At 43.0% G+C, this 14,039-nt stretch overlaps 1 protein-coding gene across 2 annotated transcripts in view; it reads right to left on the reverse strand.

The window, feature by feature from the left end:
• SCTR (secretin receptor) overlaps positions 1 to 14,039 on the reverse strand; it is a 73,333-nt gene that overhangs the window by 51,039 nt on the left and 8,255 nt on the right. For both annotated transcript variants that reach the window (XM_073885114.1, XM_073885110.1), the window contains exon 2: positions 962 to 1,082. In XM_073885114.1, coding sequence (XP_073741215.1) covers positions 962 to 1,082 — 121 coding nt within the window. The remainder of the gene's footprint in view (positions 1 to 961; positions 1,083 to 14,039) is intronic.

A 14,039-nucleotide genomic window follows, 5' to 3' on the forward strand; every position in this document is an offset into this window, starting at 1 on the left:
ACTAGCGGCGCTATGAATATATGTGTACAAGTCTTTGTTTGAATACCTGTAATTGATTCTTTTCTTAATGCTACACACCTCCTTACCTTTAGATGGGGGGAATTTAAAAAGCAGAATAGAAATAAAATTAACATTTCAATATCAAATGTTTAAAAATTTTTTAAAAGATTTTATTTATTTATTTGACAGAGAGAGAGAGGGAGATCACAAGTAGGCAGACAGGCAGGCAGGTAGAGAGAGAGGGAGAAGCAGGTTCCCTGCTGAGCACGGAGCCTGACGCGGGGCTCGATCCCAGGACCCTGGGATCATGACCTGAGCCGAAGGCAGACGCTTAACTGACTGAGCCACCCAGGCGCCCCTTCAATATCAAATTAATGGTATTTTTCAATGATTAATAATAATGTTTAAATGGATAATATTTAAGAATCACCAGTATTTAACACACTTTATCTCATTCATCATGATAAACCTGAAGTAGACATTATCACCTCCATCGTGTAGATCAAGAAACCGAGGCTCAGCAGGTTAAATAACTTGTCCATGGTTACACAGCCAGTGAGTGGGAGCCAACGTTGGCCCCCAGGTTTTTCTGACCCCTCGCTGCCTCTCTGACTACCTCACTCATCAAACTGGCAGAGGAGGTGAGAGAATGGATAGGAGGTACACTGCCTTGACTAGTAATTCTCACCAAACTCTTACCCTGGTGAAGTCATTATGCAGAAGTTGGTGGTATGAAAACACAGGCTGTATTCACGAGCCCAGAGAAACAGTGAGTGGTGATGATCTGGCCTTTTGGGTGTGTGTCAACTGCTCATCGGAATCATTCCAGACTCCCCCCCATTCATCTGAATGAATACAGCTGGTCCAGCCCCCTCCATCCCCAACCCCGGTCGAGCCTCCCTCACCCCAGTGGGACTGGACACTATCCACGTCCAAGCGTGGACTGAAGTGAGCCACATACCTGGGGCTGGCTGCTCCGTGCCCAGGTCTCCTGGCTTCTCTTTGGAGAGTTCCTGAAGGCAATGGTCCCGTTCCTCCCGCAGCACCCGCAGCACATCACACAGTCCGGGGAGAGTGCCCACCTGCAAGTCCAAAACCCAGAATGCTCATCACGGCCTCTAACTCCAGTGTACCACAAAAAGACTTTCTGTGAGCAAGAGTGGGGCCAGACAGTGGGGATTCAACATGAGGAAGGCAAAATCCACGCCAGCAAGGATTGGATGCAGCCACTCCTGGGAGAGAATTCAGACCACAGCTGGGACAGCCAGGATGCTTGAACAATCTGTAGCTTGTCCACTGCAAATCTTGCTCTGAAGTTTACCAAGACTCCCGAGCCCAGTGAGTTACCTGCTTTCTGGGTACCTTATTATTATTAGTCTGTAGGACTTCATTTATTCCAACAGTGTTTTTTCCTCAGGTTTGGCAAGCTTGGTTTTGGTTGGAAGGTCTTTGAAAGCTCCGCTTCACCATCTCCAAGCTCCCCAGAAGAGCGTCTATGTCCACCCCAGACAAACAGCAATGGACGGAAGAGTTGGAGAGGAAGGATTAGCACACAGTCCTGGCTTCCTAGCTCTTCCTAGAGTAGACTTCCAGAGCATGGCTCACTTCTTTTATTTGTGCCTGACACGTGATAAATATGTGAGTGATTGGTGAATGAATGAATGAATGAGTGAGTGAATGAATGAATGAATGAGTGAATTAACGACTGAAGAGATCAATGAATTGGACTCCTACTTTACTTCCTAGAGTATGGAATTTTAATATTAGAGTTTTTTCACATACATTATTACTTTATTTAATCCTCAAAATAACCCCATAAAGAGACCCAGGAAAGGAAACTGAAGCCCATAGGGGTTAGGGCATGTGACCAAGGTCCGACACCCAGGGTTCCCAATTTCAGAGATCAACCTTCCAAGAGGTCAAGGGCCAGGTTTTATAACCTCTTGTCGACCCTGCACTAATGCTTTGTAGATGGAAATGTCAACATAATGGAGCAGGAGGAGAAGTCTCTGGGGACAAGGCCATGCTCCAAAATGGTGCAAGTCAACAAAACTCTGGGCCAGAGAAGGGCAGCTAAGGTTCCAAAGGCAAACACAAATTATCTGATTATCTCTTAAGTTTGGATCTTCCACACCCTTCACTAATGCTGTCAGAAAGTATCTATCCGCAGGCTGCCTGGATGGCTCAGTCGGTTAAGCATCCAACACTTGATTTTGGCTCAGGTCATGATCTCAGAGCCCTGTGTTAGGTTCCATGCTGAGCATGGAGTCTGCATGAGATTCTATCTTTCTTCCTCTGCCCATACCCCCCACCCCCACTCGCACTCTCTCTCTCTCTCTCTCTCTCTCTCTCTCAAAAAAAAAAAGTATCAGCTGTTAGCAACTGCCTCCTCTCCAGCGACTCCCTGATACCATGCGACTGGGTCTGTGATCCCCAGGAAACACACACATCACATCCCCTGGCCCAGAGCCTGTGATCAGCTGCAACAGAGCTGCTGCAGGAACGCCTGTACCCACCCAGCATTAAGATCATACTATGCTCGTTCCTTCCTCCATTCATCACCCCTAGTTTCCATCTCGCACCTGACAATATAGCAAATGATGTCATCACATCGGTTGTGATGACTCTTATATTTAGACTCTTATATTGAAACAAGCAGCTTCCCTAAGAATATAGTCATTGTTAGGAGAACCGGCATGCAGCCTCACATACTCGAGCCCTTGTCCCCTTACAGGGCCCTGCCTGGTCCTTGCTGAAGCCCATCATCACCAGCACCCTTTGGCTTTTCAGCAGAGGCAGTAGAAGAGCTTCAGGGGAAAAATCCACCTACAGGTTGGCAAGCTGTCTGCAGTTTACCAAGGACCTCAAGTAGGCACACTTTTTCTATATAGTGCCACTTTGAAACTAACATTATCCTTAAAAAGGCGAGAAACTGCCAGAGGTAGTGTGAACAGGTAGAGTCTTTTAAGTGATGTCATCATGTCTTAAGTGTCACAAAAATGTTCATACCCTTTGACCGACTGACTTTCCTTCTAGAAATCCATCCCATATGTGCAAAAAGATTTATACAGAAGGATTCTGTATACATTTAATAGAAACAAAGAGGGCGCCTGGGTGGCTCAGTTGGTTAAGTGACTGCGTTTGGCTCGGGTCATGATCCTGGAGTCCCTGGATCGAGTCCCTCATCGGGCTCCCTGCTTGGTGGGAGCTTGCTTCTCCCTCTGACCCTCCCTCCTCTCATGCTCTCTCTCTCTCTCCTCTCTCTCAAATGGATAGATAAAATCTAAAAAAAAGAAAAAAAAAGAAACAAAGAGATAGACTTCTGCTTTCAGGAAGATGTAACACATGTATGTTTTCCCTCTTACTCCTGTTAAGTACAACAAGAAACCCTGGACATTATATACAAAACAAAAATCAGAAGATTCTGGAAGGTGGAGAGAAGGCAAAGTGGCTAAAGACCTTATGACTCAAGGAAGTGGTGAGTTCCCTGAAGTTTCTTTTCTCCTTGTATATCCCATTACTGGAGCTGCAGAAGTTAGCAATAAGGAAACGCAGCCAGACGCAGACCAAAACAAAGCCCCAATAAAAGCCTGCTCTCTCGAGCCAAGGACCAGGAAAGACGGAATGTAGCAAGACAGAAAACGTACAGGTAACAACTGCCCTACAACGGCCAAACACCACAGAAAAAACTGTGGTCAGCTGGGGAGGCAGGACTTCCGCCTTCCCTGGACTGTGACATGGGTCCCCAACCTCCAGGCCAGGGCGGTGTCAGATGGCCAAGTAGGAAGTTGGCACTTTCATCCCTGCTGTGTGCTAACAAAGATCCCCCCAGCCCATGATGTCAGTGGAGACTGGACTTCCACACCAATCCAGAAGTAACAAGGTGCTCCTCTATCTTCCCGCTGGGGTGGTGTCACAGGTGCTGAAGGCAAAGAATCCTATACTCAGTAAAAGATTATCTCCAGAAATGAAAGGGAAATCAAAGACATTCTCAAGTGATAAAAAAAGCTAAAAGAATTCGTTGCTAGCACCCTACCCTAAAAGAATGGCTAAAGAGGGGGCCTAGTGGGCACTCAGGACTTTCACCATCACCAGTGGTGATGAAACCCTACCCACTGCCGTGTTATAAGACCATATGGGGAGCTGATATTCCCACCACTCACGCAGCAGTAAGGGGAGATCATCTCTTCTTTGCCAGCATCAGGTAAGGCAGAGTGGGGAAGCTGGACATCTACTTACACCTGGCAGAAATGAGGCAGCCCCCACCCCTTTCCCCTATCAGGAAAAGCCAACTGAGAGAGGCTTAAATAAGATGCAGTCTTACAGCAATACAAAATGTCCTGCTTTCAATCCAAGATCACTCATCATATTAAGAACCAGGAAGCCATCACACTGAAAGAAAAGAGGTGATTCATTGATGCCAACACTGAGGTGACAGGGATCTGGAACAATCTGACAAAGATTGTAAAGCAGCCATCATAAAAATGCTTCAGTGAGCAATTATAAGTATACTTGAAACAAATGTAGAGATATAAACCTCAGCAAAAAGAGAAAGTCTCAGCAAAGAAATAGAAGATGTAAAAAAATCAAATGTAAATGTTACAACTGAAAAAGACAATAACTGAAGTAAAAAGCTCAGTGGAAGGGCTCATGCGAATGACAGTGGCATGAGGAAGGAGGGGGACAGAGGAAAGAGTCACTGAGCTAGAAGACAGGACAGTAGAAATCACTCAATATGAACAACACAGAGAAAAAATAAACCGAAAATAAAAATGAACAGACTTTGGCGTGCCTGGCTGGCTTAGTCGGTAAAGCATATAATTCTTTATCTTGGGGTTGTGAGTTCAAGCCCCGTGTTGGAGCTTAAAATATTTTTTTATTTAAAAAAAAATAAGAAGTGGGGTGCCTGGGTGGCTCAGTTGTTAAGCGTCTGCCTTCGGCTCAGGTCATGATCCCAGGGTCCTGGGATTGAGCCCCACATCAGGCTCCCTGCTCGGCGGGAAGCCTGCTTCTCCCTCTCCCACTCCCCCTGCTTGTGTTCCTGCTCTCGCTGTGTCTCTCTCTGTCAAATAAATAAATAAAATCTTTAAAATAAAAAAAATTAGAAGTAAAATTGAAAAACTAAATAATCCATAGATAAATAAATAAAAACAAAAAGTGAACAGACTTGGGGCGCCTGGGTGGCTCAGTTGGTTAACTGACTGCCTTCAGGTCACATCATGATCCCAGAGTCCTGGGTTCGAGTCCCACATCGGGCTCCCGGCTCAGTGGAGCCTGCTTCTCCCTCTGACTCTCTCCCCTCTCATGGTGTTTCTCTCTCTCTCTCTCACAAATAAATAAGTAAATAAAATCTTAAAAAAAAACAAAAACAGACTTTCAGGGTTATACGTGACAACAGAAGTACAATCCATAAAAGGAAAGCTGGATAAATTGGACTTCATAAAAATTCAAAACACTTTTGCCTCATGAAAAACCATATTAAGAGGATGAAAAGACAAGTTACAGACTAGGAGAAAATATTTGCAGTTACGTATTCAAGAAAGGACTAGCATCTAGAATTTATAAAGGACATTCAAAACTCAACAGTAAACGAACAAAAAAATCTAGTTAGAACATAGGTAAAAGACATGAAGAGACATTTCACAGATGATACACGATGGCAAATAAGCACATGAAACTATTAGCTATTAAGTGAATGCAAACTGAAACCACAATGTGTTATCACTATACTCCTATCATAATAGTAAAATTAAAAAAAAATAACAACAGATGTTGGTGAGGTTGTGGAGACACTAGATCACTCACACATTGCTGGTGGGAATGTAAAACGCGGGGCTCAATCCCAGGACCCTGGGATCATGACCTGAGCTGAAGGCATATGCTTAACGACTGAGCCACCCAGGTGCCCCACTTCTTATTTTTTTTTTAATAAAAAAGTATTTTAAGCTCCAACGTGGGGCTTGAACTCACAACCCCAAGATAAAGAGTCATATGCTCTACCAACTAAGCCAGCCAGGCACCCCAAAGTCTGTTCGTTTTTATTTTCAGTTTATTTTTTCCAGCCACTCTGGAAAACAGGTTCACAGTGCTTTTACAAAAGCTAAACATGCAAGTATTATATGACCCAGCAATTGCACTCCTAGGCCTTTATCCCAGAGAAATGAGAATTTATACTCATGCAAAAACCTGTACATGAATATTTATAGCAGCTTTATTCATAACAGCCCCAGACTGAAACAATCCAGATGTCTTCCAATGGGTGAATGATTAAACAAACGATGGTGCATCCATACTGTGAAACTCCACTCAGCAATAAAAACGAACAAACTTTTGATACATGTGCCAACCTAGATGAATCTCCAGAGAAGTACGCCGAATGAAAAATGCCAATCCCAAAGGTTACATACCATACCGTATGATTCTATCTATGTAACTCTTGAAATGACAAAGGTATAGAAATAGAGAACAGATTAGTGGTTGCAGGAATTAAGGAAGGGGTGGGAGTGGGAGGGAAGTGGCCGTGACGGCAACAGGGCACCTTGAAAGACCCTGGGGGTCATAAAAATGTTCTGTATCTTGACTGTATCAATGTCGATGCTGTTGTTGTAATACTCTAATACTATCTATAGTTTTGCAAGATTTTATCCCTGGGAGAAACTGACAAAAGGCTATGGAGGGGGGGATCTTTCTGTATTATTTCTTACGGTCTATGATTATCTCAAAATTAAAAGTATAAATCTTAAAAAGGGACAATTTAAATATCCGAGGGAACACTCAGCTAACATTCAACATAACATATAATACTATAATCTTGAAATTACATTCAGTGTGATAGTTTCAGCCATTACCCATGACAATTCAGAAGACTATTCAGCAATACAGACTATTAGTGGTGACACCATGATATTCAACGAGAAGAGCATGACACAAAGTTGTATACACAGTATGACTGTAAGGATGTACCAATGTGCCATATTTTCAGAGGAAAATCTGGAAAAGAATACATGAAAGTATTATGAAAATTATATGAAACTTTATTTATTTATTTATTTTTAAAGATTTTATTTATCCGACAGTGAGAGACACAGTGAGAGAGGGAACACAAGCAGGGGGAGTGGGAGAGGGAGAAGCAGGCTTCCCGCGGAGCGGGGAGCCCGATGCGGGGCTCTATCCCAGGACCCTGGGATCATGACCTGAGCCGAAGGCAGACGCTTAACGACTGAGCCACCCAGGCGCCCCAAATTATATGAAACTTTAAAAATAATATGTAAATATATAGAGGAAGGTAGATACTTCATTCTGTGTCTCTGTTCCCATTCCTACCTCCAGTTATAACCTCTCTGGAAGACACTGCTCTTTGTCTCAATAATTATTCTTCTCTTCCTCTACTACAATCAGAATTTAACTGGGCACATGGTTGCCCATCTGGGGACTAGAGTCTCCAATTTCCCTGCAACTAATACATGCCCACGTGACTAGGTTCTAGCAATGGGTCAGAACAAAAGACACATGTGCAAATGCTATCTTATGCCCTTAAAAGGAAAGAAACCCACCTCCCTCTTTCATGTGTGGATATGGTGATCAGCCATATTCAATCATGGGGATGAGGGCAACACTTCAGGCTTGACTCTCCTCCCAGATTCAGAGGACAAAATCCATCCTGGACTGCACTTGGGAATGTCCACATTCCACTGCATCCTCTTGGTATTAATAGAGACAACGTAACTCATTAACAGACTTAGGAGGTTTGCTGCCAAGGACAGGGAAAGAGGCATTATCATAATTGGAAATGTTGGTCTCAATCCCTATAGGAGTTTATACATATGACTTCATGGTGGGTGGAGTATACTTCTTTGCTTGGGCTTGGCCATGTGACTGGTCCCTGGGACATTAGGTAGATCTGATATGAAGAGAAGCTTGAGGTATGTTTGCACAGCTGTGCTTGCTCTCTTGCATTTCTGCCATCTGGGGTATCCTGCTGGTCTTGGAAGAATGAATAACACACAAACAGCAGACTTGAACCTGACCCGGGGGCTGGAGCCAAGCCAGCTGAACCTGGCCTGGATCAATCAAACCCTAGCCCACTTGCAAACAAAGAGGGAAATAAACACTTACTGCTGTATACCACTGAGCTGTTTGTGATTGTTATGCAGCATAGCTGACCGACACAGGGTAGGAAAGAGATTCTAGGGCAGTACCAACGTATATCTTTAGGCAGTGAAGTTTCCCCCAAAAGGTGGTGATTTGCACTGTGGGATTCAAGAAAAGAGTACTCCCAAAGAGGGGACTCTTGAGAAAAATGGAGCAAGGTCAGAAATGAGAGGACACCTGCGCTGGGAACATCGCTCCAAGTTCAACTTTCTTGGTGTTTTTCCCTTAGACTACAGAAAAAAATAATAATCAGAGGGCAGTTTAGCTTTTTCTTCTTATCCTACATTTCTTTTTTTAAAAAATTGTAGTAAAATATACATAAGATAAAATTTAGCTCTTTAACCATGTTTAAACGTACAATTCAGTGGCATTAAGTACATTGGCAATGTTGTGCAACCATCATCACTATTTCCAGAACTTTTTCAACATCGCACCAGAAACTCTGTGCCCATTAAGCAATAACTACCCATTTCCCTCCTTCTGCAGCCTCTCATGACTTCTGGTCTACTTTCTGACTCTCCAAATTTGCCTATTCTCGGTATTTCATGTAAGTGGAATTATACGGTATTTGTTCTATGTCTGGCTTACTTCACTTAGTATGTTTTGAAGATTCATCCACGTTGTAGCATCTATCAGAATTTCCTTCCTTTGTCAGGCTGAATAATATTCCATTCTGTGTATACACCATGTTTTGTTCTTCCATTCATCTGTTGATGGACACTTGTGTTGCTTCCCCCTCTAGGCTATTGTAAATAATGCTGCTATGAGCGTGGGGGTGCAGATATCTGAGTCCCTGCTTTTGATTCTTTTGGGTGTATACCCAGAGACAGAACTGCTGAACCACATGGTAATTCTATGTTTACTTTTTTAGGAACCACCAAATGGTTTTCCACAGCAGCTGCACCATTTTACATTCCCACTAGCAATGCACAAGGGTTCCGTTATCTCCACATCCTCATCAACACTTGTTATTTTTTATTTTACTTTATATATTTTTAAAGCTTTTATTTATTTATTTATTTGAGAGAGAAATGAGGAGGAGCAGAGGGGTAGGAAGAGAGAAGGGAAAGAGTATGAAGCAGACTCCACACAGATTGCGGAGCCCAACATGGGGCTCGATCTCACTACGCTAAGATCATGACCTGAACCGAAATCAAGAGTCAGAGGTTTAACCAACCGAGCCACCCAGGTGCCCCTATTTTACTTTGTATGTTTTTAAAGTAGGCTCTACACCCAATGTGGGGCTCGAACTCAGGACCCTGAGATCAAGAGTCGCACATTCTACCGACTGAGCCAGCCAGGAGCCCCTGTTTTTGTATTTTGTTTTAATAACAGCCATCTTGATGGGTGTGAAGTGGCTCGCTCCACATTTCTATTTCCCTTGATCCTTCCATTAGAATGTAATAAACCAAAATAATTTTGTGTTGTGGTGGCTTGCCGGCAGCAGCATTCTGCTGAAAGGACTGAGCCCATGGCTCCAGATGGTGACCAGCAATTAAGAAAAGGGGCCCTTCCAGGGGCGCCTGGGTGGCTCAGTCATTAAGCGTCTGCCTTCAGCTCAGGTCATGATCCCAGGGTCCTGGGATCGAGCCCGGCGTCGGACTCCCTGTTCAGCGGGAAGCCTGCTTCTCCCTCTCCCATTCCCCCTGCTTGTGTGTTCCCTCTCTCGCTGTGTCTGTCTCTGTCAAATAAATAAATAAAATCTTAAAAAGAAAATGGGGTCCCTTCGGGGTGCTGGGAGAGGCTGGGAGGAGTGTGTTCAATGGAGCAACCACCCGGTAGAGGCATTGGAGAGAGAATAAATGGGAAACAAGCCCTCTTGTGATCTAAATTAACCTAGAGAAGGGAAGGAGAAGCTGCATGTATATTTATATGTATATTTCTATATAATTATTAAACACAATTTTACTTAAAATTCACAGGTGAGGGGCGCCTGGGTGGCTCAGTTGGTTAAGCGACTGCCTTCGGCTCAGGTCATTATCCTGGAGTCTTGGGATGGAGTCCCACATCGGGCTCCCTGCTCGGCGGGGAGTCTGCTTCTCCCTCTGACCCTCCCTGCTCTCATGCTCTCTCTCATTCTCTCTAATAAATAAAATCTTTAAAAAAAATAAAAATAAAATAAAATTCACAGGTGAGGGGTGCCTGGGTGGTTCAGTCAGTTAAGTGTCCAACTCTTGGTTTTGGCTCAGTTCATGATCTCAGGGTCATGAGATGGAGCCCAAAGTCCAGCTCTGCCTTCACTGGGTCTGCCTGGGATTCTCTCTCCCTCTTCCTCTGCCCTTCCCCACTGTGCTCTCTCTGTCCCTCTCAAAAATAAATAAATAAAATCTTTATAAATAAATAAATGAATGAATAAATACATACATACACACATACATACATAAAATTCACAGGAGAAACAGACAAATGAAGATGAAAGAACTGCTAACATTGTTCTCAAAACAAGAGCTATTAGTCCTTAAAAGTTACCTTTAAACAGTTAAAAAATTTGTATTTGTGTATATGTGTTTTTTTTCTCTTTTACTTGTACGAATGCCAAGGAGTTTGTCATGAGAAATAGCAGTTTCCTTCCCTAACCTTTATCTACTTTCCAGAGGGAACCATTTCAACTCTTTGTAGCTGTTCATTTTTGTTTTTAATCTCCATATTGTTTTTAAGTTTTTTTTAGTAATCTCTACACCCAACGTGGGGCTCAAACTCATAACCCCAAGATCAAGAGTCGCATGCTTCTCTGACTGAGCCAGCCAGGCACCCCTCCACATTTAAAAATTATATTCCTATACTGCTATTTCTTGGTTTATTAATCTGAGACTCTATTTAAAACTCTCTGTTATGGAAGAAAAAGATTTAGATGTTTTTAAATCTCCCTACATATACTTCTGTCCCCCATATAAACATATACTTCTCTTGATTTAATTTTTAGTTAAATGAATGGTCTATATTTATAATGTCTTGTTTTGACTATGAAATATCGTTCACCGCTAAGTCTGGCCATGTAAAATGATTATGTCTCTTCTCATACATCTTGTTTTTCCTGACGTCAATAATTACTTTGTTTTTTTCATTTGATTAGTGTTCTATGTACATATGGCTAATTTTTCCAAGTGCTCCAACAGCTCCGAGAGACATCTATCAACAGTTGTATTTGTTTTACTTCTGGAGACCTCCCTGCCGGTCTTCCTTCCTCTTGCTCCAATCTGGGCCCGATGCCTGGCTGTGGTTTGGGGTACCTCTCCCCAACTCTTCTGACTAGACTTCACTCTCATAGATTCCATGTCTTTTTCCCTGCTTCACTTTCTTGTTTTGCAGAAGCACATTCTCTAGTCACTTCCTATGAAAGCGTATGTAGGAGATAAACTTTGAAATCTCTGCAGGAGTGAAAAAGCTTCTATTAATCTGATAATTAATCAAATTTGGGCAGAGAATTCTGGGTTGAAAAGAAATTTCCTTCCAGATTTTGAAGGCATTTCTCCTTCTCTCTTCCAATATCGATAAGAAATCCAATTGTGCTTCCAAACCTTTTGTGACTTTTGTTTTCTCTGTAGAAATACTCAGGATTTCTCTTGTTTTTAGTTGCTTTTAAATTCCTTGTGGCAATGCTTCTTTTTTTATTCATTCGTTAGATACTCAGGGGACATTTCTATCTGAAGATTTGTGTTCTTCATGTCTGGGAATTTTTTGAATGTTATGTGATTTATTTTACTACTTCCTCCCTTCATCTTCTCTATTCTGTCTTCCTAGAATTCATATTATCTGAATAATGGACAACCCAGATGGATCCGCTAGTCTTTTCACCTTCCTCTACTCTTCTACCATTGTGTCACTTGACATCACCTGTTGAGTTTCCTAATAAAAGTTTTGTCATCATACACTTAATTTCCAGGCAGCCTTTCTTATTCTCTAGTGATTCCTTTTGTCCAGCACCCTCTTTCCCACACTCTTTCTTCTTAGATCTGGCATCTTTTTTTTTTTTTTTTAAGATTTACTTATTTATTTGAAGAGAGAGAGCATGAAGAGGGGGAGGGAGAGAGGGAGAGGGAGAGGGAGAGAGAGAATCCTTAGGCAGACTCCCTGTTGAGCGTGGAGACTGACGCAGGGCTGAATCCCAGGACCCTGAGATCATGACCTGAGCTGAAATCAAGAGTCAGACGCTTAACCGCCTGAGCCACCCGGGTGCCCCCAGATCTTTTTAAAGAACTGTATTTCAGGACATTAACTGTAATCATGTGACCTTTTTCTACCTCTCCGCATGGTGGATATTTCCTCTTTCCCTTCTGTTTGTTTGCTTTCTCATTGGAGGCCTTCCTTGATGCCATATGTGTATACATACATACATATATATACACACACACATATATGTTATTGTATATAATATATGTATGTATGTATATTATGGAAGTATGGTTGACACACACTGTTACATTAGTTTCAGGTGCACAACGTAATGATTCCACAAATCTATGCATTAATGCTGTGCTCACCTCCAGTGTAGCTGCCATTGGTCTCCATACAACCGTATCACAATCCCATTGGCTAAGGTCCCTGTGCTGTGCTCAACGCCATATTTAAGCTTGAAGCACTAATGGGGTCCTTAGAACCACTGTGGGCCTGAACAGTTCGTGGCCTTTGCTATACAGTAAATAATCAGGCTGAGCGGGACCCCACAGTCAGGATCTATGTTTGTCCTCCATGCTCGGAGCCTTTCCAGTGCACTGCAGGCCACCCAGACCATTGGTCATCTACACCCCTCCACCAGGCACATGCACGTAGGTTGGTATTTTTCCCACAATGCTACCCCTACTTCATTCGCTTTCCATTCCCAAAGATTTCTTGAAATCTCTGCTTCATTGTTGTCTCATCTTGTTTCCTTTGACTTTATGGGTTTATACCCTTGGGATTCCTTTACTATCATGTTAAGGATGTTCCCAGGGACAGAGTAGATAAACGCCTGTTGTTAATCTGCCATTTGAAACTGGATGTCCTAATGTAACATTCAAATATAATAGAAATATATATTTGGTGTTCATCTCTGGTTCCTGGCACGGTGATCCTAAAACCCTTGTAATTTTCTGAGCATTAGGGGTGAGAAAAGCATATTTTGTTATAATATTGGGTCTTACTCCTTAGTTCCTAATACAAGAGCTTCTAAGACCCTTGGGATCTCCAAAGTGATGAGTGACTTTGTATATGCTGATAAGATGACTGGTGGCTGGGGCCCCTAGATATCTGCAGGATGAGGGCTGGTCACCAGAAAGACCAACCATGGGGTGAGAGATTGGAACTTCCAGCTGCCCTTCTGACCACAGGAGATGGGAGGGAGGGCAGAGACTGAGTTAGTCACCACTGGTCAGTGATTTCGTCAATCATGCCTATGTAATGAAACCTACATAAATACCCTACACAAGAGGGTTTGGACAGCATCCATGTTCCCCCTTCCTCACCCTCTGCATCTCTTCCACTTGGCTGTCCCTGAGTGGTATCCTTTATGATAAACCAGTAATGGCAAGTAAAGTACTTTCCTGAGTTCTGTGAGCTCTTCTAGCAAATTACCAAATCAAAGGAGGAGGTCATGGGAATCCCCGATGTACAGTAGATCAGCCAGAAATACGGGTGACCCAGCTTCATGATTGGCACCTAAAGTAGAAGTGGTCTTGTGGACTGTGTCCTTAACCCACAGGGTCTGTGCTGATTCCAGGTGGTTAGAGTCAGAACTGAATTGAATTTGATTTTTTTAAAGATTTTATTTATTTTTTTGAGAGAGAGAGCATGAGCCAGGGGAGGGGCAAAGAAAGAAGGAGAAGCAGACTCCCCGCTGAGCAGGGAGCATGTGACTTTTGTGACTCAATCCTGGGACTCCCGGAATCATGACCTGACCCAAAGGTAGATGC

Source organism: Callorhinus ursinus, unplaced genomic scaffold, assembly GCF_003265705.2.
Source record: "Callorhinus ursinus isolate GAN/ISIS: 27379988/994484 unplaced genomic scaffold, GSC_fseal_2.0 scaffold2, whole genome shotgun sequence".
Classification (NCBI taxonomy): domain Eukaryota; kingdom Metazoa; phylum Chordata; class Mammalia; order Carnivora; family Otariidae; genus Callorhinus; species Callorhinus ursinus.